General features: G+C 38.5%; 1 protein-coding gene across 11 annotated transcripts in view; it reads right to left on the bottom strand.

Annotated features, from left to right (window-relative positions):
• The window catches only part of RBMS3 (RNA binding motif single stranded interacting protein 3), a 697,064-nt gene that overhangs the window by 308,251 nt on the left and 364,646 nt on the right, over positions 1–24,167 (bottom strand). For all 11 annotated transcript variants that reach the window (XM_085311789.1, XM_085311790.1, XM_085311785.1 and 8 more), the window contains one exon: positions 9,659–9,717. In XM_085311789.1, the coding sequence (XP_085167915.1) occupies positions 9,659–9,717 (59 nt within the window). The remainder of the gene's footprint in view (positions 1–9,658; positions 9,718–24,167) is intronic.

Raw genomic sequence — 24,167 nt, 5'->3', positions numbered from 1 at the left:
CCATAGCTGCCAGTTTTCTGAACACTTTATTAACCTATTTATATCTAACAGTTCTAGTTGTCTTTCACATTTGCTTGAAACCAGCTGACAGTTTGAAAAATTGTATGTGAAGAAAAGATGGAAAGCTTGGAGGCTCCTGAATTATAAACCAAATGAAAATTTGCTTTTTAATTGAACTATTTATAAGTTTTTAAGTCAAACCTGTGATTTGGGGGTCCAGGGAAACCACACATCACACCACTGCCATCTAATGGAAGAAAACATCTGCCCATCATTGGTCCTTCTGAGGAAGATCCAGTCAGATAAGTACTATTTTGCCAAATAAGAGAGTCACTTCTACCACTCCTAAGAYGGCCTCCTCCTTTTCTTGTATATAAATGTAGCTCTCCTCAAAATATTCTGTGCTGAATACATTATCTAAATGTAAAGCTATTTTGAGGAAATTTGAAGGACAGGTTTGGGTTTATTTGTTTGTTTGAGAATTTAGTGTTTGCAAAAATGTTGTTTAACTCAATTCAAAGTCGTAAGATTATTTATAGTACCTAAAATTAACTGTGAACATTGGTCTTTTTCAAAGCCCAGGGCTGCAGCATCTATAAAACAAGGCTATCTTTTAATTTTTTGTAGCGGATGATTGTTCTATATACTATAGATTACCCTCTAGAGCTTTACTGCTGTACGGCTACCATAGCCTAAACAGATGCAGTAAAATTAACAGCACCCATCAGCTCCTTCTCTTGAACTGGTGTGAGTGGGTTGTTGTTCAGAGTTGAGGGAGCTACATCTTTATTGCCAGAGGCTATGATTTTTCTCCCATGCTGCACATATATTCCTCCCCTAGCAATCATACGGCATCTCTAGACATGCAGCCCTCGAACACCCAGGAACACATATTTAATAAAAATGATGGCATGGTCCATTACTGCTTTTCTTTCACAGCTTCCAGTCTACCAAGAAAGAGAACATTTACTTAATTCACTTGGGTAAAGTAGTTCTATTGTGCCAAATAAAAGCCAGGAATGTGTATTAATAGGGGAAAAGGCGAATGATGTCTTTTCTGATTGCTAGCATAATGCAAAAGTGAAGTCATGCCATARTCAACAGATCTGATGTAGAATGGTTCCTGTTGAGTAACTGTGCCCAATAAGAGTCTGTCGATTGGATTTATTATCAAATTGTCACTACCAAGCATGTGTTTTGCATATGCAGTATGCTCTAATAGAGTCTGCTAGAACAGACTCTAAAGGAATTAAAGAGCAGGGGCAAAATGTTCTCCTGTGGGACTACCAGACGTATTTTCCACAGCTCAGCTGTGTTTTGCTGAAGATCTCGAGACTTTACATACCAACATCTCAGCTGAATGCAGCTACTACTGGGAGTCATGACTGGACTTCAAGGAACCAGAGGCCAAAAAGACTTACTGATAAACAAGATGTTATCTCATGGTATCAGGGAAAAAAAATAAATAAAAAAAAAATAAAGAGTTCAAGTTTAAGCAAGCTGATTCTGCCAGACAGGTGAAATAGCCAATGCATTGCAACTGAGTTTTCAAAAAARCTGATTACGAAACGCTGTTCAAAGACAAAAGTACTCTCTTCTGTTCACTTCTGTGATATGAAATAAGATACTTGCAAGTCAGTTGAGAACACTAACAGCCTACTAGCATTACCCAGTCCCCAAATGCACTTCAAATGGATGCCAAGCTATTGGAAAAGTTTTATACAGACCAATGAACCAAAACTTTAATCAATGCATATAAATGGAAATTTTATTTTTTTTACTACTCTGAAAAGAAAAAAAAAATAAATCAGTTATTTGCCAGCGATAGGGGCCTGCAAATTTTGGAAGCAGTAAATTAAAAACCCAGGAATAATCATAGATTAGATATGTTACAGAATACTTGAGCATCTTGGGTCTCTTTATAGAAAATATTTGCTAGGCCATGAGTTCATTTATGAAAAGATAATGACCCAGGAAATGCTTTCCTTAATTGCAATGAAGCTGTTTAAGAAAGTGTCTGGGGAACTAATTAGAAAAGTTTCCTCTGTAGAGGACCTGGCTTTAAACTCAATAAGCAATTTTTAGAGAACTCAAGACAGAACACTGTTTAAATGCAGTAAAGAACATTTCTCCAAGGTGCCGCAATGCTTTGCGGACACGGAGGTGGGCAGTGGACTCCTCCCAGCAGCAAAGGAGCACCAGCACGGCTGCGCTCTTGCGCCGGCGAGTGGCTCAGGACGGCTCAGCAAACCCTTTTATATCCCACCGCCTCAGCCTTGGAAGGCATTCAAAAATAGACAAACAGGAGAAGCGCTCTCTCCAAGCTACAGTGAGAATTTCTAACCGGACTGTAGTTGCAAACCACTCGCATGTTTGCCAAGACAAGTGTAACGCCCCCGGTCAACGCAACAGGTGCTCGGTAGGCAGGAAAATCGCTCAGCTGGTATCATCACACGCTTCCGCCACGCGTCGTCCTTTCTTTGTGTACCTAACCATCTGTAAACCCATCATCTGCAAGGTCAAAAGGACAGCTACATACGTATTTTTTAATATATGCACACACACTTTTCAAAGCAAGAAGCTGGTAATTTCTTAGAATTGCCACGTTTGTAGAGCAGCATGGTAGTTCAGGAGCCTACACAGCAAGCTAGTTCTCATGGGGGAAGCTGGCATGAGGACTTGCATCACTATCACCTTCTCTTCAGTGAATATTTTCACTGTTGTGTAAGCAACCTCCTCATTTCTTATTGGCAATTCTTTTCATCTTATTTTGCTGCACCCCTGTTAGGTGTTTTTCCTCAAGCTCCAGCTCCTAGTCTCATATGCTTAGATAATAATGAAAGTTTTTAATTCAAAAGAAAAATACTTAGTTCTCAAGCTTTTCTTGTAAGCATCACAAGAAACTAAAGATTTAATAACTAGAAAGCAAACTAAAAAAAAAAACCAAACATTTTTAAACCATCAACCTCATGATGTTCAAAGAGATCTCTTGATTTGCTAAAAATTTTGGCCTGGCAATTTTATATTATTTTGCTGTTTTAAAATGTTGCAGAATATAAAATCAGTCATACCATATAGGCAGAAGAACATTATTTAAAAATATTCACAGTAACAGCTTCCCAAACTAAATGACAGATGGCAAGCGGGTTCTGCGCTAGCGACAGAACTAAAGCGAGTGTTGACATCCCTTTACTTCCACAAGGACCTGACGCTATACTACCAGCAGCAGGATTGAAACTGCAACACAACACAAGACTTTGTTTTTCAAACTCAGGAGATTTGGGTTTACCAACTGGTTTGCTTAACAGAAGTGGCACAACTCTGCATAATTTGCACTCTCTGTTCGAGAGACCCAGAACTGCCCTTAGCAGGGGCTGCTATAGGTCAGTAGTGAGATGGATTAACAGAGGCATACATAAAATTCACAGAGCGTCTGCCCATCCTCAGCCTCTATCCAGCTTCCACAAACACCTCAAGGTCTGAAAACTCACCAAATTAAAATATTCTGTATTGCTAYACTTTTAATAACTTGTGAAATATTATGCCACCGGAAAACTTTGGAATGGATCAGAAAAAAAGCAAAGCAAGCGAACAAACAAAACCAATGCACAAAAACATCACCACATCTATTGTCTATCCCAGCATCGAAAATAGGACTGATTTACTTTTACACAAGGYTAGAGTTTCAAAATTAAGTAAGTCTGTTTTACAACTTATTTACTTTCTACAAGATCCATTTCCCCTTGAAGCACACTGTGCATGCCCTCCTAATGTGAACAGTTTACAGTCTGTGATCAGGCRCAGATCTACTTGGCTCGATTTTTTTTTTCTCTCAAAATGGCAATTCTGAGTATCATAAATAACATAGCACAGTTACTGCAATTTGAGCTTATTCCCARTAAATAAAATTAATTATTAACTAAATTGCTTTCCATGAAGCTCGGCCGTTTTCCTCACTAGCTTATGATTTTACACGGACTTGTTTCACGTTGAAGTCACTATCAAATTTTGCCATCTCAAATATATTAAGAAAAATAGTAATTAATAAATACAGAATGAAAATGAATGAATTTGTATGATCACAAATATGCATTAATCCTCACAGAATGTGTGCAAAAAAATAAAGTTTGAAGTTATAAAAATGTATTGTCTAATGTACTTTCTCAGTTGTACCTATTACACTCTATAAAGTTTTGTTTAGCAGAGCAGAAGCCTCCTACTCCTCAAGTCCCAATTCATCAGGATACATAAGGATGCTGGTCAACTTAAGCAGATGAGTAKCACCATTGACTTAAAGCACAAGGCAGGATAAACTCCTTGTGGGAGATGCGAAGCAGCACTTTATCGTGCCATTCCAATTATCTCCAACACTTACAATAAGCCTGCAGTTATCACACTTTCGTTGCACAAATAAACTCTCAATTTATAAAATAGGTCATGGTAAGATTTAAGTTTTGGTCTAAAACCATCTGGGCAAATGGAGAAATGAAATTGTATGAGCTACACKGTGGGCTAACATAGATGCAGATTTGCTGTTGTTGTTTTTGTTTGTTTTTTGTTTTTTACCATAAACYCACTGCAACCCTAATGAAAGCTTATCTGCATCCCCAGTTTTTGTATTATAAAAATGAACACATCATTGCTAACAACAGGTTTTTTGACAAGAAAAACGTCTCACTGAAATATTAAAATTATAAAACAGAGTCTCTATAGTTCCCCTCATCATGTTGGGCACATTTCTCTCCTAAGGCAAACACTCCTATTCAACAAATCAAGTCGCGCATGGTTTGAAAAAATATACATAAAATAAAGAATATGCAGTCGAAGTGTTTGTCTCCTACACATTACTGTGATTCATAGTTTTTATTTATTGAAAAAAAAATCCCACAGGTGGGATTTAAGACTTTTAGTCATTCTGCCGTGCTCATCTTCTCAGGTCCTAGTGAAATGCTCAAAATAAGATGAGCTCCTGATTAAACCAGGAAGTAAATCTGTATGCACGCAATTAAAGTGTCTGCAAGGGCAGATGCAGATGACAGTAATTCATACTCTAAGAAATGGGCTTGTGTATTTGGCAGATTAACTGTTCTGTATTCCATTGCTATGAGGTATGGAAACTGTACTGCGAAAGAGCCATTACTCATTCCCCCTGCGCGAAGCACGTAGGTCTATCGGAGCGAGCCAGGCTGGAGAGGGCGGGGGACACGGCTCCGAAGAGAAGAGTCGACGCGCTCAAGTTCAACGCTTCTCCTGAATGGTGCCTTTTATTTAATTTCCCCTACTTTTTAAATTAGCAAATACAGTAGACCCAGAAGGGAAATGCATGGGGGGGGGGGGGGGAGGAGGCGAGGGAGAGGGAAAACGCAAAAGCAGCCAAAACTCTCCAACTTGTTCATTAGGGGTTTTGTGTTTGAACATCTGAATGAATCATGTGTCTGTTTTTCATTATTCTCCATATGTGATTGTTCCCTGCTTTGTTCAGTCATTTCTGGCCATTTTGTCATGACTGTGCTTATTTTGTTTTATATATTGTTCTATTACAGAGGGATTGCTGCTCCTAYGGTGCCTCACGTAGCATTTATGCCACCAAGAAAGAAGAATCTTAAAATGAGAGGTTACATCAAAAGGTTTCCCTAGTGAACTCTCTTGAAGCATAGATGATTTCTTTAGACGCGACTGCTGAAAAATCCTCAGATAACACTATTCCTTAGCACAGCAGGGGTACAGTGAGTACCCTTTTAAAAATCTTTTTTTGCTTGCAGAATAAATTTTAAAATTAGTTTCAGAATGTTTTCCTCATTTTTGGAAGAGGAAACCTAAACAGTAGCCTGTCTTAGGACCTGCACAAGGAAAAATGTGTTGTTTGAAATCATTTCTTTGCTCTATTAACCATTTTACATTTTTAGGTTTACTCCATAGCTTGGACAAAACACAAATCATGCCAAAATGTAATTGGAAATCTCCATTTACACAGTAACTTCTTTATCACCTGTTTGAATTTAATCCCTCCTGCTGCACCCTGCAAACATCACAGGATGATGCGTCCATTTAACGGAAAATCTCCTACTTTGTGGAAGATGAGTGAGATCCAGGAGACTGGAAAGGAGCACAGAAAATGTCTGGGTTTTGTTTTGTTTTGTTTTGTTTTTTAAGGCGGAAGGAATGTAGGTCCCAGTGAATTAGAGCCACTTTAACCCAATTTCAACTTCTGGAAAAATATTAGAACAAATAGTCATCTAAATCCATCCACAGGCCCTAGAAGATAACTGGCGATTAGTAACACCCAGCATGGATTTATCAAGAACAATTAATGTCAAATCGTCCTTGCTTCTAGAAGCAGATAACTAGTGTTGCGCATAGGAAAGTGCTATACACTTTGGTAAGACCTTGGCTGTCCCTCATAGCACAAACAGGTGGGAGAAATACAATCCAGCTAAAACTGCAGTGACRTCGGTGCCAAATTGATTGGCACATCCAATTTAAAAAGAAGCTCTCTGTGGCTCACTGTCAGAGTATCTGGTGTACCGAGAGGGTTTCCTCAAAAGTCCTTCCCAGGCCTGATATTATCCAGCCTTTTCAAAATTATCTTGTCCAGCGGATTAGAGAAATCATTTATTAACTGTGAAGAGGGATACTAAAGAGCTAGGTGCTGCAGGCACTCTGGAGACTTAAGATTTGAGAATAATCTTAGCAAATTAAGGAATAGCCTGGGAAAAAAAWTCAAAAAAAAAAAAAAGGATAAAATTCAACACAGACAAATGAAAAGTACTAGCCTGAGGAGGGAATAATCAACAGCACAAAGCCCAGCGCGCAGTAAGGAATGCCTGGCTGGCGGCAGCGCTGGCAAAAGCAGCTGGAGTCGGGGGCTGCGGAGCCTCTCCGCACAGGAGAACAGGGCCGTTCCCACACAACACCCCGCGTCGCAAAAAAGCATATATACCTTTTATTTAGAGATACATAACATAAACACACACACATGCACTATATGTATATAAACAAGAGAGCTGCACAGAGGACAAATGAAATTACCTTTCGACACTATTGCCCAGGGTACAGTTTAGGCTGCCKGACAGTCTGTGCCCGGTCTAAGCACTCAAGAAAGAAGTGAGCTAATTAGAGAGACCAGTGGAATGCAATATGAGCACGAAACCTGAAACAAAGTACCTCTAAGGAAGGAGGAAAACGACTACTGTTTAGTCTAAAGAAAAGGCACGACAGACACATAACAGTCTTCAAATACATGCAAGTTTGCTGCAGAGAGGAAAGGAATAAACTGTTCTGCATGTCCACTGGGGATAAGACAAGAAGCAATAGGCTTAAATTGCATCAGGGGAGATTTAGGTTAGACATTAGGAAACACTTTATTATAGTGAGGATAGTGAACACTCTAATGGATTGCCTAAGGAGTTTGTGGAATCTCCATCTTTGGAGGCTTTTGGGAACCGGTTAGACAAACATCTGTCGGGAGCCGTTTAGGTAGAGTTGATCCTGGCCTGAGGCAGGGGAAAGGACCGGACGACCTCTCGAGGTCCAGTTCTGACTTCTACATTTTTTTTTTTTTAATTTTATTTTTTGGCAAACTTGCTGAAGAGGAAGGAAATTGTACCCAGCATTTAAAGAAGCAATATATCCATTCTTTTTATGCCATGAAGCATACTGTTAATAAATCCAATTATGTTTATGATCTTTTAATGGTACTACTTATGTCATAAAGATCCATCTTTGGAAATACAAATAAATATATCTCTCTGCCCTACAGTATAATAACACAGCATGAAAAAAACTTTTAAACGTTCCAACTCACTGTTATATAGCCCCTACTACAGTAATATCTAAATAAACTACAATATCAATGGCACCAAACCCAGATCTTTTTCTAAATTCTCTCATTCATATTCTTTACACTCTTTTCACTTCACATTTTTCTWTTTTGCAAACAAAACCATTCCTTACGTTATTTACTACAGGCAATGGGAATGGAAAGAAGTTCTAATCACACGGCACCATGTTTGTTGGAGTAGTTAGGGAGACAAATAAAATGTAGGGTTTTTTTTAAAAAAATAACAGGGATAACCATCAAGCACACTTTCCCCAGATTCACTCCACCAAGCTTCAGGCGCTCATCTGAAACATCTAAGTTGAAAGCATAGTTGCTTTAGATGACCCAGATCATCGAAGATAAATAGATTTCTCTTACAGTTTTCCTATAATTAGTCAGTATGCTTTCAAGCCCAGTTGGAGTCCACCCCATCCTCTTGATCGGTGTTGCTCATTTCAAGTAGCCAAATTAAAAAAAAAGAAAAAGAAAAAAGGGGGGGAAATGAAAAAAAAAAGATGAAAAAATGATGGAACTAACACCTGAGAGAAAAATGGAGTACCCCTCAGTTTTCTGTGGTGGTGGGAAAAGGAGGGAAGACCTACGCGCCCCAAACAGAAGTCTTAGCTGGAGTGCAAGATGGTAAAGAGCCATTTTACCCTGGAGTTACCAAGGTAACACCAAATTATCCTATGACAGAATTCCCATTTCTCATCTCTCCCATCCAACAATTCTGTCCTTTCCAGCGCTTCTGTTCCTAAGCACCCAGCTCTTCCCTGCCTAGGAGCCCCATCTCCTAACCGCTGTGACCCCAAAGCCCTTCTTAACCCTCAGTGCTCCAGCAAATGAATGCTGTTGCTGGCAAGCAAGAGGCGAAGGCACACACTTCCACAAACAGCAAGAACATCTTTGCTACTGCTGCCAGGATTTTGCCACTTCTCACACAATTTGCCCTTTTCCACAAATGTCTTTCACTGCTGCTTCTCCTCACATCCTGTCTTCCACTGGTGAGATATTCCTATACTACAATATTTTTCTCTATACAAAACCATACAGAAATACTATCCAGAAGGTGTTTCTTCGGAGAAGGATCCACTTTAGTAGGGACTATTACTCCAGAAAGATAGAGTGTATCAATGGTGTGATGTTAGAGAGTCATTTTAAAACAGAGCTCCCACAGAACGATGGCTCTTCAAACTGGTAAACAAATAATAATTCCACACTTGAAATATGTCTACGTATCTTATTATTTATCTTGACAGATATAGCTAAATGGATACACATACACACAAGTATCTAACATGCTATATTTCACTAAAAAAATGTTTTGATACATTAGCAAAGAACTGAAAAAGTGAAATTGTAAGAGGAGTCATTTTCGTATCTTGGTATCACAAGTTGCAAATCTATGTATATAACAGGGAATATTTTCTTCCTCCAACAGTGTAGGCCATGAAATCACAAGACAAAAAAAATAAACCAGGTTTTGTTTGGGAGAAAGTTTTCCCAAAGGTTTTTTGTTTTTATATAGGAAATCAATTTGCATCACTGATGATATCGTTCAAATCAGACGGCACTATGTGGTTAGAAGGTAATTTACTTTTCTGCCAAAGCAATTTGATACTTGTTCTGATTTGTGATTTTCATTTTGTTTGTTAATGAAAAAAATTAATGAGAAATGTTACTGGAAACACAACTCAAAGCACTGGCATTATTAAATATGTTTGCAATATACCGTACATTATGCTGATTGCACAGTTGGAGCCAAAACCTTGGCAGTCAAGYCACCAGTCAATCATTCAAACAGACAATGAACTCACAGAGAGGACTTTTTGCACATACCTTTGCACTGATTTGTGTTTTTGTCAAGAATTGCCTTTGTAGATACAATTTTCCCATACCTAAAAAGAAAACAAAAACCAGAAATTCAYGTTATTATAACTACATACATTGATATTATTTTTACACACACACACACATACACAAGCATACAAGGGAGAGATCTAGTGTTCTCAAAGAAAGTTTGCCTGATACTCCTGGAGAGGTTCTTTCTGCCACTTCAGTTCAACAAACACCATTAGAGTTCATCTGAAAAGCCCTGGTCACTTGCCATATCCTGTCCACCTCTATCACTGCACTCAGACTCCTGGCATAAATGCCAATTATAAAAGAGATTTTAAGATGCCAGTACTGCTAAAAACATTCCTTTGGTTAAGTAAATTAGCCTTACTTAAGAATATATTTTTAATTCTGAGCTGCCAAATAAGGTTCATCTTAATATGGACCAGATTCCTCCAGGATTAACACAAAAAGAAAAGAAAAAAAAAGGGGGGGGGGGAAGATACGATTGTTTGTTTACATGCATGCACAGACACACTCGAGTTCTACTTTAGATAAACAGAAGCTTTTGAGTATTATATGCATCTGCTAACTCTTTCCAAAATGAATACTGGTACTTATTTCAACACATGTTACAGCCCATAGATAATGAAGTACTGTACAGCAAATCTATAGCATCAACATGCTGAAGGGGCAATTTGGATGCCATTGGGCAGCTACAACTTGTTGCATCAAGCAACTAGACCAAGTCTTCATGTTACAGAGATTAAGACTAAAAACGTAGATTTAGCAGTCAGTGTCACTTAATTTTGGTAAAAATCACAGAACGCTATTTAAAGCTGAATACAAGAATACAAGATTCTGCCTAGAGTATTGGCTTTTTGAGGGGAAGCTATTCCCATGAAACACRGGTTTTGCCATTACTTAAGRGGCTGTGRGTCTCCATCCTTGGAGATATTCAAAACCTGACTGGAYATAGGCAACCTGCTCTAGGTCATTCTAATTGAGCAGGGGGGTTGGACCAGACAATCTCCAGAGTCCCCCTCCAACCCCAACTGTTCTGTGATTCCATATTACTACAGAAGACAACAATAAAATCACACCTCCTAATGCCAAAGCAGCGTAGCAGATTATTTTCCATAGGTGAATCAACAACACACAGACTATAAACCACCTAGGTATATGACAGACCAATTTTTATTTGGTTAATCTTTATTAATATCAGTACAAATTTGGTGCTTGTGACTTTTGCCTAAAGTCTAGCAACARCCAAGATATGGAAGACCTTGCTGCRACTCCCATCTCTGCCTCAGGAGGAAAGCTGAACCCATATATCCTGCTATATAGAAAAGGATGTCAATCCGATACCAGCACTCATTTGCTAAATGGCTCCTTTGGGTATTAGTCYGGGCTCTAATGAACACTTAAATATCTCATGAAAGAGAAAGAAGCAGCAACAGGAGAGACTGGGTCAGCCTGCCTCAAACAATTTGCAGTGYCAGGAAAGAAAACTTAAGACAATTTCATGCCCTGGTAGACAAAAGTTCTCAGCTGGTTTCCACATGGTAGGTCACACATTTCCACTTAGCTTTAGAGAAAGTCCACTATCTTTTTCTTTTTTTAACCAATTTTTGCAAAAAATGCAAAATGAGACCTTCCGTTTTCACTATTTTTTCTTTCTTTAAAAACCAATAGAAGTTTTCATTCTGAGGAGGAAATTTTCATTTTTTGTTTTATTTCAGATGGAAAACAGTCTTCTGAGTAATGAGGAGGGCAAACTGAACWAAAAACATCACTGGTTTGTGCAACATATGTTGAACCCCAATTAAACTATTTTTCAGGAACAAAAACGGTGCACATGATTTTTCTCCCTTGCTCTCTAGATAGGWGGGATGCTGTGCTCCAAAAGCAGGTGTAACTCCATCATGCAATCCACTGTGATGGGTACATGGGCAGGTAGCTGAGGCTCTGTTTTGCCAGGGCTGGCTATACATCAAAAACACACAGAGCAGATATAATGTTCGCCATGAGACTGCATGCTTTTCTAACCTCAAGTGTTTCAGGAATTGGGGCCTTTATACCCACTTATGCTCATTTTGCTTAGTTAAATAATTCTTCAGGATAATACCTGAAGTTGACTTTGGCCTCAAAGAYGTTGGAGCATAGATCCTAAGAAGGCATAGCCAACCCCTCCGCCAAGATGATTTATGACTATTCTCTGGGCCAAATTGCCCAGGAGGAAATTTGGCTCTTGCAGTGGCTCTTCATTTATTCGATTTATTTAGATTTGAAATCAAATGCATGAAAAACATGCAAAAACATGCCTATCTTGTACAGTAAAGGGCCTCTGACAGATACATGGAAAAAGAATCCAACAAAAATCAGCGGCTAACCCACAACAACCTCAAACAAAACCCAACCCCTACCTAAGCTTCCGCCAACAAAAACTAATACCCAGCCTCCATTTTAGCTGGGCCGCKCCTAATGACTTGATACGTTGTTTCATCCAAGTCATGTGAGAAGCAACAGTTACCACCTCTTGCCAGGAAAGACAGACACTTGTGSTACTGCTTTTATTACAGACTTCCCAGAGTTATTTGCTGCGTACTGTGATCCTGCAAACACTTAAGCTACTTGAGAGATTTTAGTCRTAGAAGTAATTCTGTTCACTTCTAAAGAGGCTTCCCCGAGCACATAAAGTTACTTGCACACCTAAGTGTTTGCAATAACAGACATCTGAGCAGTAAAAGGTGCCACAATAACACACAGCTATAGGCAATTAGCTGTATGTAGGCCTTTCACTTTAATCTATGGCTACAAACTTTGAGCTCTACCACAGGAAAGTAATTAGAATTAATTTGAAGAGTTTTCCTAAATATTTCAAGTAATTACTTCACAGTAATCAGAACATCAGCTGTAATGAAGAATGTTAACTTGCATGGTGCATGCAATCAGGCAGGTAGTTCGTTCCTACAAATACATTTCTTTCTTGCACATGTGGAGAGCGATATAAAGTTACGCTTCCTTTTCAGCATTGCTTGGCTTTCCCTTTGTGAGCTTTGTAAGTGCAATCTGATCCACCCTGAAATTCCAAAAATGTGTTCTTCAGTGACAATGCTCACAGAAATAAGAATAAAATGTTGCTTCAGAGCTGGCCTCTTACTCTCTTGTATTTAAATGGCAACCACTATAAAATCCAACAGTCTGCACCTCTGCTCTACAAAGTATTGACATTATTAATGTCAAAACTACTAGGCATGGTTTTCATGACATGAGAAAACATAAGMACTATCTAATTTCCCCCTGAATTATGGTGCATGGAGGTATCTTTCAAAGATTTTGAATCAAAAGCTCTGGCCAAAAAAAGATAATTGTGGAATTGAGTTGAAATGATCTCAATACCTTATTACCAACCCTTCAATGTAATGACTGTATCATTAAGGTAATCCTACTGCATTACAGTATCAGAGAGAATAGATGTTACAAACCCATGAGATGGCTACCTCAGCAATATGTCTACTGAAAATCTGAGCTGGAATTTCCAGTCAGAGGCTTTCCAGACTAATGTGTTGTTTTTTGCTACATTCTCCCCACACAGTTACTTAAAAGTATAGTAAAGCACAAATAAATTTTACTCGCTTATTTTTAGTCCTTTTAATCCCTCATAGTCAATAATGTTTTTAATGCTTTTCTGTGTAACAGTTTTCACTTAAAACCAGTTGATCACAGGGGCCCACAAGAGTACGCCTGCACCAAAAAAAAAAAAAAAGTTATCAGGCAACTTCTAGGGTGGAAGATCTCTCAGGAAATTAAATTCAAAAACACATTCATGGCCCCAGAAAGTAACATATTGCCAGAAACCCGTAGAGTCTATCAGAGGACTATCGTCACACGTTGGCCCCATTTTAACATCAGGCAGCTCTGCTGCCTGCTGCTAGAAACAAAATCCTGGTGCGAACCAGCCCAGCCATTCCTACATGCAAAGAAAACACCACTTTGGGGGAGGAAATAGCTTCTTAGGAACATTAGTATTTCTACCATTTCTTGTGTATGTCAATTTGGGGTGAAGCTTTTCCAGTTATTTGATATCCACTTTTAAAATGATAAAGCTCATTTTAAAACACTTTCCCTACAAATGACAGTAACACGTAGCACGGCGCGCTGAGCGTACAAATGAAGGGTGATGAAGTAGTGCTGATTCCCCTGATCCCCAGAATTTTGGTGTCTCAAACACGCAGAATTTGAGCGAGCGCAGCTGACCCATTCCTGCTCCTGCCTGGCCAGACGCAGGGGAAGGCGAGTGGGTCAAGGAAGACGCTGGGACTCTCCTAGAGGACCAGTCCAGAAGGCAGAAGGTCCCCTGCCAGCCACCACCTCCTGAGTGGCAGTCACACAAGGGACAGCTGGTCTAAGAGAGCCACAAGGTCAAACAAGAAATTTCTTGGGAGGCTAGAGCCACTTGAGCTTTTCACCTTTTTGGTGTCATTAGAAAATTAAAGGCTGGAATAGGTGCATTTTATTCCAGCCTTCAGGCTGGCCATGACGAGTCTTGTAATGCAAAACGGCCGTCAGGTCAGATGAGCCACGTCACCACTCACCTGACTCCATACTACCCGGACATGGCAATTCTCATTTATCCAAGCATCATGGTAAGGGGCACAGACAGGTATGAAACACAGCRTTAACCAGAATGAGGGAATTGCTTATATGTTTTAAATAAAGTCAAAACCTGGAATTCAAATCCAGGTAACTTGTTCACAGAATTCTTTCTTGCTTGTTTAAACAAATGGAGTTGCCATGTAATTTCCAAGTTTAGAGTTTAATACTTGTATCCCAAGCATTCAAGTTCACTCGGGGCCTTATGCATTGCTCAGAGCATAATTCGCCCTACTGAAAACAGCCTGCATTTCTATGCATTTAGGTAATATATACTTTTATCTCTGGAACTTCTGTACTGGAATGAATTATGACCAGAAGTAATTGGATTTAGATAAGCAACTTTGAGGCTCTTTCATTCTTCTGAATTAATATATGAAGAGCAYAACTGTGTTTATTTTAAGAGCAGACTCTATTAGGAATATCACRGATTTATGAAATTTTATTCTGAGAGGTGTTGTCCTGACAGATACACTGCCCAGTGAACTTAAGCCATCCAAATATGCACAAAAGGGAAAGTCACTCAGAAAGAAAGTTCTGATTTGCATGAYCATTTCTGGGCATTTTGTCTATCACATGACATATTCAATGCTTGTACTTTTTCCTCCATAATAAAACACTTAATGTTCTATCCATTAAAAAAGGTTGGGCTGGTTTGTTGTTATTATTCTGTGTATTATTTTAATTTAAAAATTTGAAGGTGAAAATCAAATTCTCTTTTCATTCATGTAGAGATACTAGAACAAAATGTATATCCCTCAGAGCATCTTTTGTTTTCACAGACCTGTACATGGCTTGTGTAGCAAAGAGAGATAGTTGCAGGGAACCTGCTGTTTATTGGATTAATAAAACTGCACTTCTGCCCAAGACAGTAAGAGTTGAACATTCMATTGTTCCTGTCTTCTCCACTTACTTCAGTCTGGCTGTCCACTTTACAGAAATCATTTTTTCGTGGAATATAATACAAGCCAATTCAGTAATTTAAAATAACAATTTGTCCAAGTTTTCAAGAATACCACAGGAAGGGGGGYGGGGAGGGGGAAAGACCGAACTCTTAAATCCTTCGATTGTACGTCCAAAACTGACCCTGGACTTCCAAAGGGGCTACTTGGTCACTACTACCGAAATCCATAAGGGATGGAGATGCTCAGTGATTTTGAAGCTCAGGCCATATATTTCAGTTCTTAGCGCTGTAGTGAGGAGTCAGTAATGAATACTGCGGCATCTATGAGGAGCGAATTTTCAAGAGACTGATTAACTAGTGAAAGAATGCGTTCATATTCAAGACTATCCTCTGGTACTGATTTTTACTGCTACGGAAGACCGAAGTGATTTGGTTTATATATGGGCTTATCTTATTCACCATCACCCCACATCCAATAGAAACTGCACTTTTTATGAGACGAAAAAAGCTACATTAAAAATGTAAGTTAATTATATGTACATATCTAGGAACACTATTATTACTTTAGACAAATAGAAGGCAAGATCAAGCAATTCCCCTGCATAAGAGCTCCACGTTCAGGAGAAAAGAACCTGAAAGGTTATTTCAGAATATGGGTCTTGCCATTTACATTACACTACATTCACAGATCATATTCATAAATCCTTCTTTTCAGGAGAAAATGCAAGCACGGTTCAGCTCAAATCACAGGTTTCTAATCCAGTGCTGGAGCAGCTGTGATCCTTTTCATGTTCTTTTAGTAAAGAACATTGAAAACTAGTACTTTTAGTGAAATTCACTTGTAAAATTTCTACAACTTAGGATGAAGAGTACTGCAAATGGACCTCTTAAAATGTGMACAAAAATACCTACAACCAAAATACCACTCCATTCTTTTCAGTGTCCCTAAAATACTCAGCTATTAAAGCACAGGAACGCATGTCCTACATAAAAATTAGAAATATATTTATAAGCCGGTAACAGRTATTTATGGAGAAATAGAGTCATATTTCCTATTCAAACTCATCTGTACTCACATTTCTAAATGCTATATGTGCACCTACCTCTGGAAAAACAGTCCCATATGAAAGTTCATTGGTTCTGAAGACTTACTGTAATTGTTTTCAGATTTGGGGAAACAGTGTACATGAAATTACAGTGAATCAAATTCGAACGGATAGTAAATTTCCAGAAATATAAAACAATCGAACTTTCAGACCTGCATGAAGTATATCACTTCAGTAGCTTAAAGGTAATGCTTCCCATAGCTTTGTTTCTTCCCTTGCCAAAATATAGATCTTTTGCCTGAATGTAAATGAAATTAAGTAGCTTGATCCAACAGTTGCAGAAATCAAAGGTAGTTTTTCATTGCCTTCAGTAGGTACAAGATCAAATCCTACTTACAGCACACAGGAGGTTACAGATTTGTCACAGTCTTGATACCGAAGACAGAATAAAATGCCACTTGCCTCCCCATAAAAGTCTGACATTTTACAGTGTTTTTTCCACAGCTTTTTACTATCAAGCAAGATATTTGGCTCTTAGTTGCCATTTTCATTYTAAATGTTGTCTGTTTTGAATTAGTGCTATATATTATATGTTTGACTTGAAGCTATTTAAGACTATTTAAAACATGATTACATTATTGTATATCATATTTAAATTAAAATTCGGATGTTAATATTTTTGCTTTGATAGAAAGCTATGTTTTTCCCTCACAGTTCTGCCATAACAAATAACCAGTGTTAATAATTAATTAGCAAACTATTTTAAAGTTGCTAAATTAAGTATGGAAAACAAAATTCATGCACAAATTAATAACTGTGATTTCGTACAGATTGCTTCAGTCCTTCTTCTGGGCCATCATTAAATCTTCAACTACTAATTATTCCATATCTGCAAGAATTCAGATGTCTTTAAAAAATGCAACTTTTGTTTGCAGACACTCTATAGTACCACTAGATTTTCCACATAATGATAGGATGCATTATATGGAAGAAAGCTTAGGGAACTGAAACCCTTCACAAAATGAAATGTGGTTTACTGTAGCCTGGCACAAACAGCAATACCACACATACCCTAATTTTCAAAGAACCGGGGGGAAAAAAAGCTATCTTGTTCTACTATAAATACATCACTCGTTAGTGTTGGAGCAAAAAATTAAGCAGATCTTCAAACCTGAAGAATCTCCCCTATTCAACAATTTAATTATCTCAGATATTGTGGAAATAAATCCCCCCAACATATCATTCCTGCATGCGAAACTTACTTATTTTGTATGTTCTTGCATGCTGTGCTGTCTTGTATCCTATTTCTCATTCATAGTGTTGCTTGCTTACGGAGGATTCATTGTTAAATTACAGTTGGTATGAACCAGCATGCCAGCATACCGTGATATTAATCTCTAAAGTATTCAATCATTTCACAATGGCCTCATTATTCAAGGGAACTCTGAGCATTCAGTTTGGGCAGATTTTCTGACGTTTCGCTAAAACAATTTTCTCTTAAAAGAGTTGTATGACTGCAACATAATACAAAAAAATAGGTATCTCAGTCAGATGGTACCTCTCTAATAACAGCCAACAAGCTAAAAGAAATTAAAAAGAAAAGGGTTTAAAAAGAAAAGCAAGAACTCCAGCTACCACCAGGGACTGTGAACTCAAACTGATAATTTAAAGCTGAAGCATTTTATAGAGTTCACACAGAGGCCATTTGAATCAAATGCATGAGTGAGACTTCTTGAGTTCACAGGGCTCCCATTTCATTATTTACAAATTACAAAATTCCAGGTACTTCAGATGTCTTTGGACACAACTTAGCTTCTGGCAGGACAGTTTCTTAAGATTTTTACATTTCAAAATACATATTTTAGGAACTGTATCACAAAATTGCTTTTCTTTAGTATATTTATTTTAAATCTTTTTTTTTTCAGGGCTGGAATATTGGTTATATTCCTTTTCCACATGCTGAACTTTGATACAAGTGGTGCAAAGGAATATATTTTTCTCTGTCTTAAAWTTTTAAGGAAAAACAACAAGAGCATGATTTTGAAATTTTATAATTATATGGACAAAAGTGTACAGTTCTTGCCCAGAACTTAGCTAGAACAACTCTGATTTTGACTTCCTTTGACTTTTACTTAATTCCACCAAGTGTGTTTTCAGAAGGTTCTTAGTCCATTTATTCAGGCAACTGTAACACAAAGACAACTTCAGGACAGGGTGTGGAAATGGATTTGTTAAGCTACTTGTCCAAGGTATTTTTGAAATACTCGTGCATGTGTCTGACTTTAGGCGTGTAAGAAGCCCCAGTGAACTTAAATGGGACAATTTGTGTTTATCAAGGTAAAAGCACGTTTGCAGGCTCATTAACTTAACATGCTTATTTGGTGAGGAAAGTCATCTCTACATCTCAAATCAGGAAATATTCTTACCAAGAACACAAACRTGCATCTTTTCAGTTACTGAGTACTTTGCCTTCCATAGTGCAAGGCTTGTAATAACTATGATAATTATTTCTAAGAGGACCAGTCTGTTCTTGTTAGCAACTTATTGCATCTCCCAGGTCAGTGCTGCAACGCAGGAATTCTCAAAATTTTTTCTTAAGTGATCAGTTCATCAAAAATAAAGCTCAAACTAGATGAAGCTGTCCATCCAGCCATATAGCTACATAATTTACAAATCATGTTTTAAACTTTTTAATGTCTTCAAAACACCTTAAAAACTTCTGTGTAAACACAGCCTTTAATGAAGATTCACCCATTACAAAAGCACATTTTTAGGTGTAAAATGTATTTAGAGCACTGTCTATTATATAAATAATTCATTCATTCATTCTGTCTTGTGGAAATGAAGATGGACATAAGTGAATGTATTAGCCCCAGTGTGTCAGTCTGGTAAATATTTTTGAAGAGGGACAACTCATTAAAACCTGCACTTTGGATCAGCCTCTTGGTTGCCAGAAACATGCTGCCAAGGTTTTGGGTTCCAGGGGCTATGCCAGTTTACCCAACTAAGCAGCTGCCTATTTTCTGTCTCCGAGTGTTGAAGTGACACTTAAGATGACACTGAGGGGCAAGGAACGTGGTGTTATTAGCGTGTCTCATAGTGCTCTGCTCATCAGGCAACACTTTGAGAACCAACAAGCCCTAGATGCAAATCTTGCAGTCAACCACAAACTCCTCCGTCAAGCTTTGGGTCGGCTTCTCTTWCTGGACACCTTGGCAGTGCATCTCCTAAAGAAGAAAAGCCAGTGTTGGCAATGCTGAGCTCCTCTTTGGTTCAATTTGCCTCCAGAAGAAGCCTATATGGAGCAGGAAGTGGTTAGAGCAGCCATGGGATTCACCAAATAAATATACTCTTYAAACATCCCATGTCTTCAGTCCTTAAAAGGACACCTACTTGGTCTCCTCAGATAGGATCCTGGATGGAGAGCTATGAAAAAAGACATGCCACGTAACCTATCCCTTCTGAGATAGACACAGACCAATCCACAGAAGGGAACAAGTATTTAAAGATTTTATCATCCTGCTGGGAGATTTTGCCCCAAGAAGAAAGCATTCACCAAAAAAGACAGTGACKACATCTTGAAACTTGATCAGTAACACTGGATTTGGAAGCAAAATAGCTTCAGTCAGGTTTAGGAGCCCTCAAGAACAGTCTTTTGTATACTGCTGACCTCACATACCTTCAAACTCACTAAGTAAATGTGATATAGTACTCAATCCATGTAAAGATTTACATGAAAAACAGACCTTCTGAGTACTGGGCATATTTTGTGAGAGAGAGAACTGTGAATTGTTTGGATAAATCCACAATCTTCTTGTAACTGACAAAAGGAGCACAGCATGCACAACTTCTGCTGTTCGCTAATACACTGAAAAGATATTAATTGATATTAATTTTTAATAGCAAAAATAATTAATGAGAAATAAATATGTTTGAGGCTTTTTTTTTTTTTTTTTTTTTTTTTTTTTTTTTTTTTTTTTTTTTTTTTTTTTTTTTTTTTTTTTTTTTTTTTTTTTTTTTTTTTTTTTAACTTTGCTTACATCTCTTGAGCCTTTCTGATATACTCGGGTCATATTTTCATGCCTCTCTTTTCACCCATGAAGGAGAAAAACCTACATTTTTTAAAAAATTGACAGCTAAGATTCCCATCTTATCACATGCCTCAGGATCTAAGGGTTTAAGAAACAAATATTGTGAACTTTGCAATAAAATTCTGAGGGTTGGCAACACCAAGGGCAACATCTTCATCAAATATTTGTGAACATCCTCAGCTAGGGAAAAAGCACTGCTTGGCAGCTGCATGTTTTGTGTCCCAGGAAACAACCTTGCAAAGGAAAAAAATAAATAAAATAACAACAATGAACAAATACATTCTGCTTTCTATTCCCTGCTTTATAAAAAGACCTGGATTTAAAGGTTTATAAAAGCCCCAGTGCTGACACCACTCACTTTACTGCTGCTATCATACACATAAATGGCAAGTTTATCCTACACAGATAAATTATATTTCAGGCAGCTGAAATATAATCYGCCAAAAGTGCTGGGTTTAAAAATTAATAACACAAAATTTACTACGRACACCTGTAGTGGCAAGCAAATTGCTTTTGCACAGCCCATCAGAAGCAACGCGAAAGCACAGAAACAATATAAAAGGGACATATGGTCAATCTTCATGGAGTCAAAGAAACATCCTACTAGAAACAGACCTATAGCCTCCAAATATTTATAAATGCGAGCAACTACTCCGCACAGGATGCAATGCACACAATGGCCAACTCATAAGCCAAGCATCTGCAGTWTCAGGCCATGTATTTACTCATCCCTGAAATATCTTATTCATGCAGCACTTGCACCCTTTTCTCCCACTTACTCAGACAATGGGAGTTTTCTACCCTTTCCCTTTCTGCTGTTCAAGAAAGGAAGTTCTCAAAAGGCCCACATCTTGAACAAGAAGCTAAAGTAAAATAAAAGGTCTACAACAGCTATTCATTTCCCAGATGCCTCTGCCCTTCGCTTTCTTTGGGCTTGCTCCAGAGACCACTGAGATCAAGAGAAAGACCTATGGATTTCCCCTGTTCTGCAGTTTCTGAAAGCCATTAAATGTTACTCTACATGCAACATTCCATTTTGTAAGACAATTTCCTAAGTTCAAACTTCGGTTTCTTTTTGATTCCCTCATTCTCAGGACAACAGCTCCTTTGTTTAAGCTTCCATGTTTATGGGAATGTTATCTTATCTCTGGGTTAGCCTTTAATACAGAGCATAGTCAGAAAAGAATCATCCTCTTGTTTGAGATTTAAATGTTTATGTATGCTTACGTTTTTAAGATGTGTATATATATACAAAAATACTTACAAAATCTGAGTAAATTTATTCTTATTAAAGGTGTTCTCCTAACATGATATTTAACACCAGTTATGACTTACTTATCACCCTTCTGAAACAGTTTTTCAAAGACGATTATGAGAGTAGAATCACTGCATCCTAAGCAAGACATTTTTTCTCCAGCTAGTCTGCAAGGGGAGAGCAAGGTTTAAGCAGCAGAAAAGGAGAGGGGGAAGCAAACCATTAGAGTATGGGGGAGAACTTCTATAACCACTGAGCCACCCAGAGTTGAAACAGACACTCACTGCCGTGGCCAAACTCTGTGATTCAGAGAAGAAATAAAACCTGAAAGAGTGGGGAATGGCAGAAGAAAATGACTGTAGTACAAACTCTCAAGTGCACATAGCGAGGGACACAGGGACAGGTCTATACTGCAGTCATGCCTGGGCCAGCAGGAGAGCATGGAGCTACCTCACTAGTTTTAACCTAGCTCAGGTATCACTGGATGGCCCTAAAGCCCAGAAGCCTCTGCAATATAGATGTTCCTTGAGGAAGGGAAAAGCACAGCAGTGTTCACAACTTCATCGATTCTGCATGTTTGTGCTCCACCTAAAAGTAAAGAACAAGTGCTTTAAAAAAAACTGTCTTGCAAATCCCATTTGTCTGAACCCTAGGCAGTCTTGTACCTGCAACCCCCACCTCAGACCTTCTCCAGCAGGTCATTCCCTCCCTCATCCCTGAAATCAGCAGGTTTCAGACCTGACCAGTTTTGGCAGTAAAAAAAAAAAAAAAAAAAAAAAAAAAAAAAAAAAATCCACCTCGCATAGAAACATTTTGATTTATTTCACATTTTTGAAGCCTTTGTATTTTTAATCCTTGCTCTGCCGATTCTGTCTTGTCTCCCTCCTCCGCTCAGTGGAAATGTGCTACTCTATAACCCCAAGTCTCTGCAGAAAATTGATTTCCCCTAGAATACAGCCATCCTACCATTCTGTGCATGGTCATTAATGACCATCCTGCTCACCACAGAGACAGACACGGTGGCACTCCTCCCTAGCTCCTTAGCACACAGTGGGAAAATTGGAACAACCTACAAGCTTAGCTAACACCTAGAGTTCACCATCTCCAGAAAGTACCATATATATTCCCCAAATGAGCTATTATGGGAGTAAAGTAATCTTCATTGGTTTCTGTCATTCTTTACTTCCACTACATTAGACTAAAATGTCCAAATATCCTCCAAATAATGACCACTGGTAGCTCCTTCTAAGCCAGAGGAAGAAGGGAACGAACTTTAAAAATCAACACTGCAGTGAAAGGTGTGCCTGGAGCTCATGTTGGTATGACCGTGTTAGTTTTAGCTGATTTTACCTCAGCACCAGTATCAGGGTATTSAAGGACAGAATGCATTTCAGCACAGCCAGCAAAACCCGCCTGCGAATGTGGGAAAATATCTGGGTGTTGCACTTCTTGCTGTTTTAGCTGCTTTACAGGCAGTCTGCCTGCCAGCTTCACCATCTCTGTGAGAGCTGTGATCTCGCCTTTGATTGCAGTCAAGCCCCAACTCCAGAGTGACAGACAAATCTTACCTTGGCTCTGATGCCAATGGGTAAAATAAAATGTTTTCACTCCTGAAACAGCTCAGTCCTTCTCTATACACACCCCRTAGATGAACTTTAAATTGACTCCTTGACCCATGGGGTCCTTGCAAAAAACTTGCCCTTATCCCTGCTGGCACARAAATGAGAAGTGGGAGCAGCTGAGCAAGGTAGGGTGCATGACACGTTATCTTCTTCCATTTCCAACTGGGGATTTTTATAGSTGATGGAGCCAACCTTTCTCATTGAGCGATTCTACTTGTTTCAGCAGGATTGAAAGAGGACAAGGATGAATAAGGCCCAAAGATAGGAATAAGGATAAAATTTTTGGGGGTGGAGGGGGAGAGATAATTCAGCTTATTTATTTGAGATAAAGTCAGTGGGACTAAGAGCAGTGTCTTGAAATCAAAAGGCAAATAAAAAACAAAGCCTTTTCAGAGAGCGTTGAACGAAGAAAACTCACAAAGGTGAAAACAACAGCTAAAAATAACTTTAAAGGTTAGTTTTGAAGTTAGGAGAGGGACTTAGCTACTGAATATCAACTTGGTTTTAAAGAAGTCAATAAAGCTAAACCCTAATGCAGCACATTAGAAAAGCTGGAATGGGTAAACTGCCTAAGCCAAAAAATTCATATTTAAACCTCATATTGTCCAGCAATGCTCTGCAAATTGTGCCAGGATTTCTTTGTATAATTCTCACTAATGCTGGCTGATGCTAGACGAGGAAATCCTCCACAGACGAACAGGGCAATTCATCCCATAGTAGGTTCCATAAAATAACACGCTGCATGGAAATTTCCAAACACCTCGGCACAATATGGGTGAGTTAAGGATAAAGTTTCAAGCCTGAACTCTGTAATTTCCTGTCTTTTGCTAGTCTACACAGCTCTTTAATGTTATGTTAATATCATTTTTGTGGGTGTGATTGAATTACCCGCCGCTCTTGATGCCAGCATTAGTGGATTTCTGTGTAATAGGAGAGTA

The sequence above is a fragment of the Rhea americana genome, unplaced genomic scaffold (assembly GCF_003343005.1).
Source record: "Rhea americana isolate MKP2758 unplaced genomic scaffold, rheAme1 scaffold_35, whole genome shotgun sequence".
Lineage (NCBI taxonomy): Eukaryota > Metazoa > Chordata > Aves > Rheiformes > Rheidae > Rhea > Rhea americana.
This window is presented reverse-complemented; position numbering and strand designations above follow the sequence as displayed.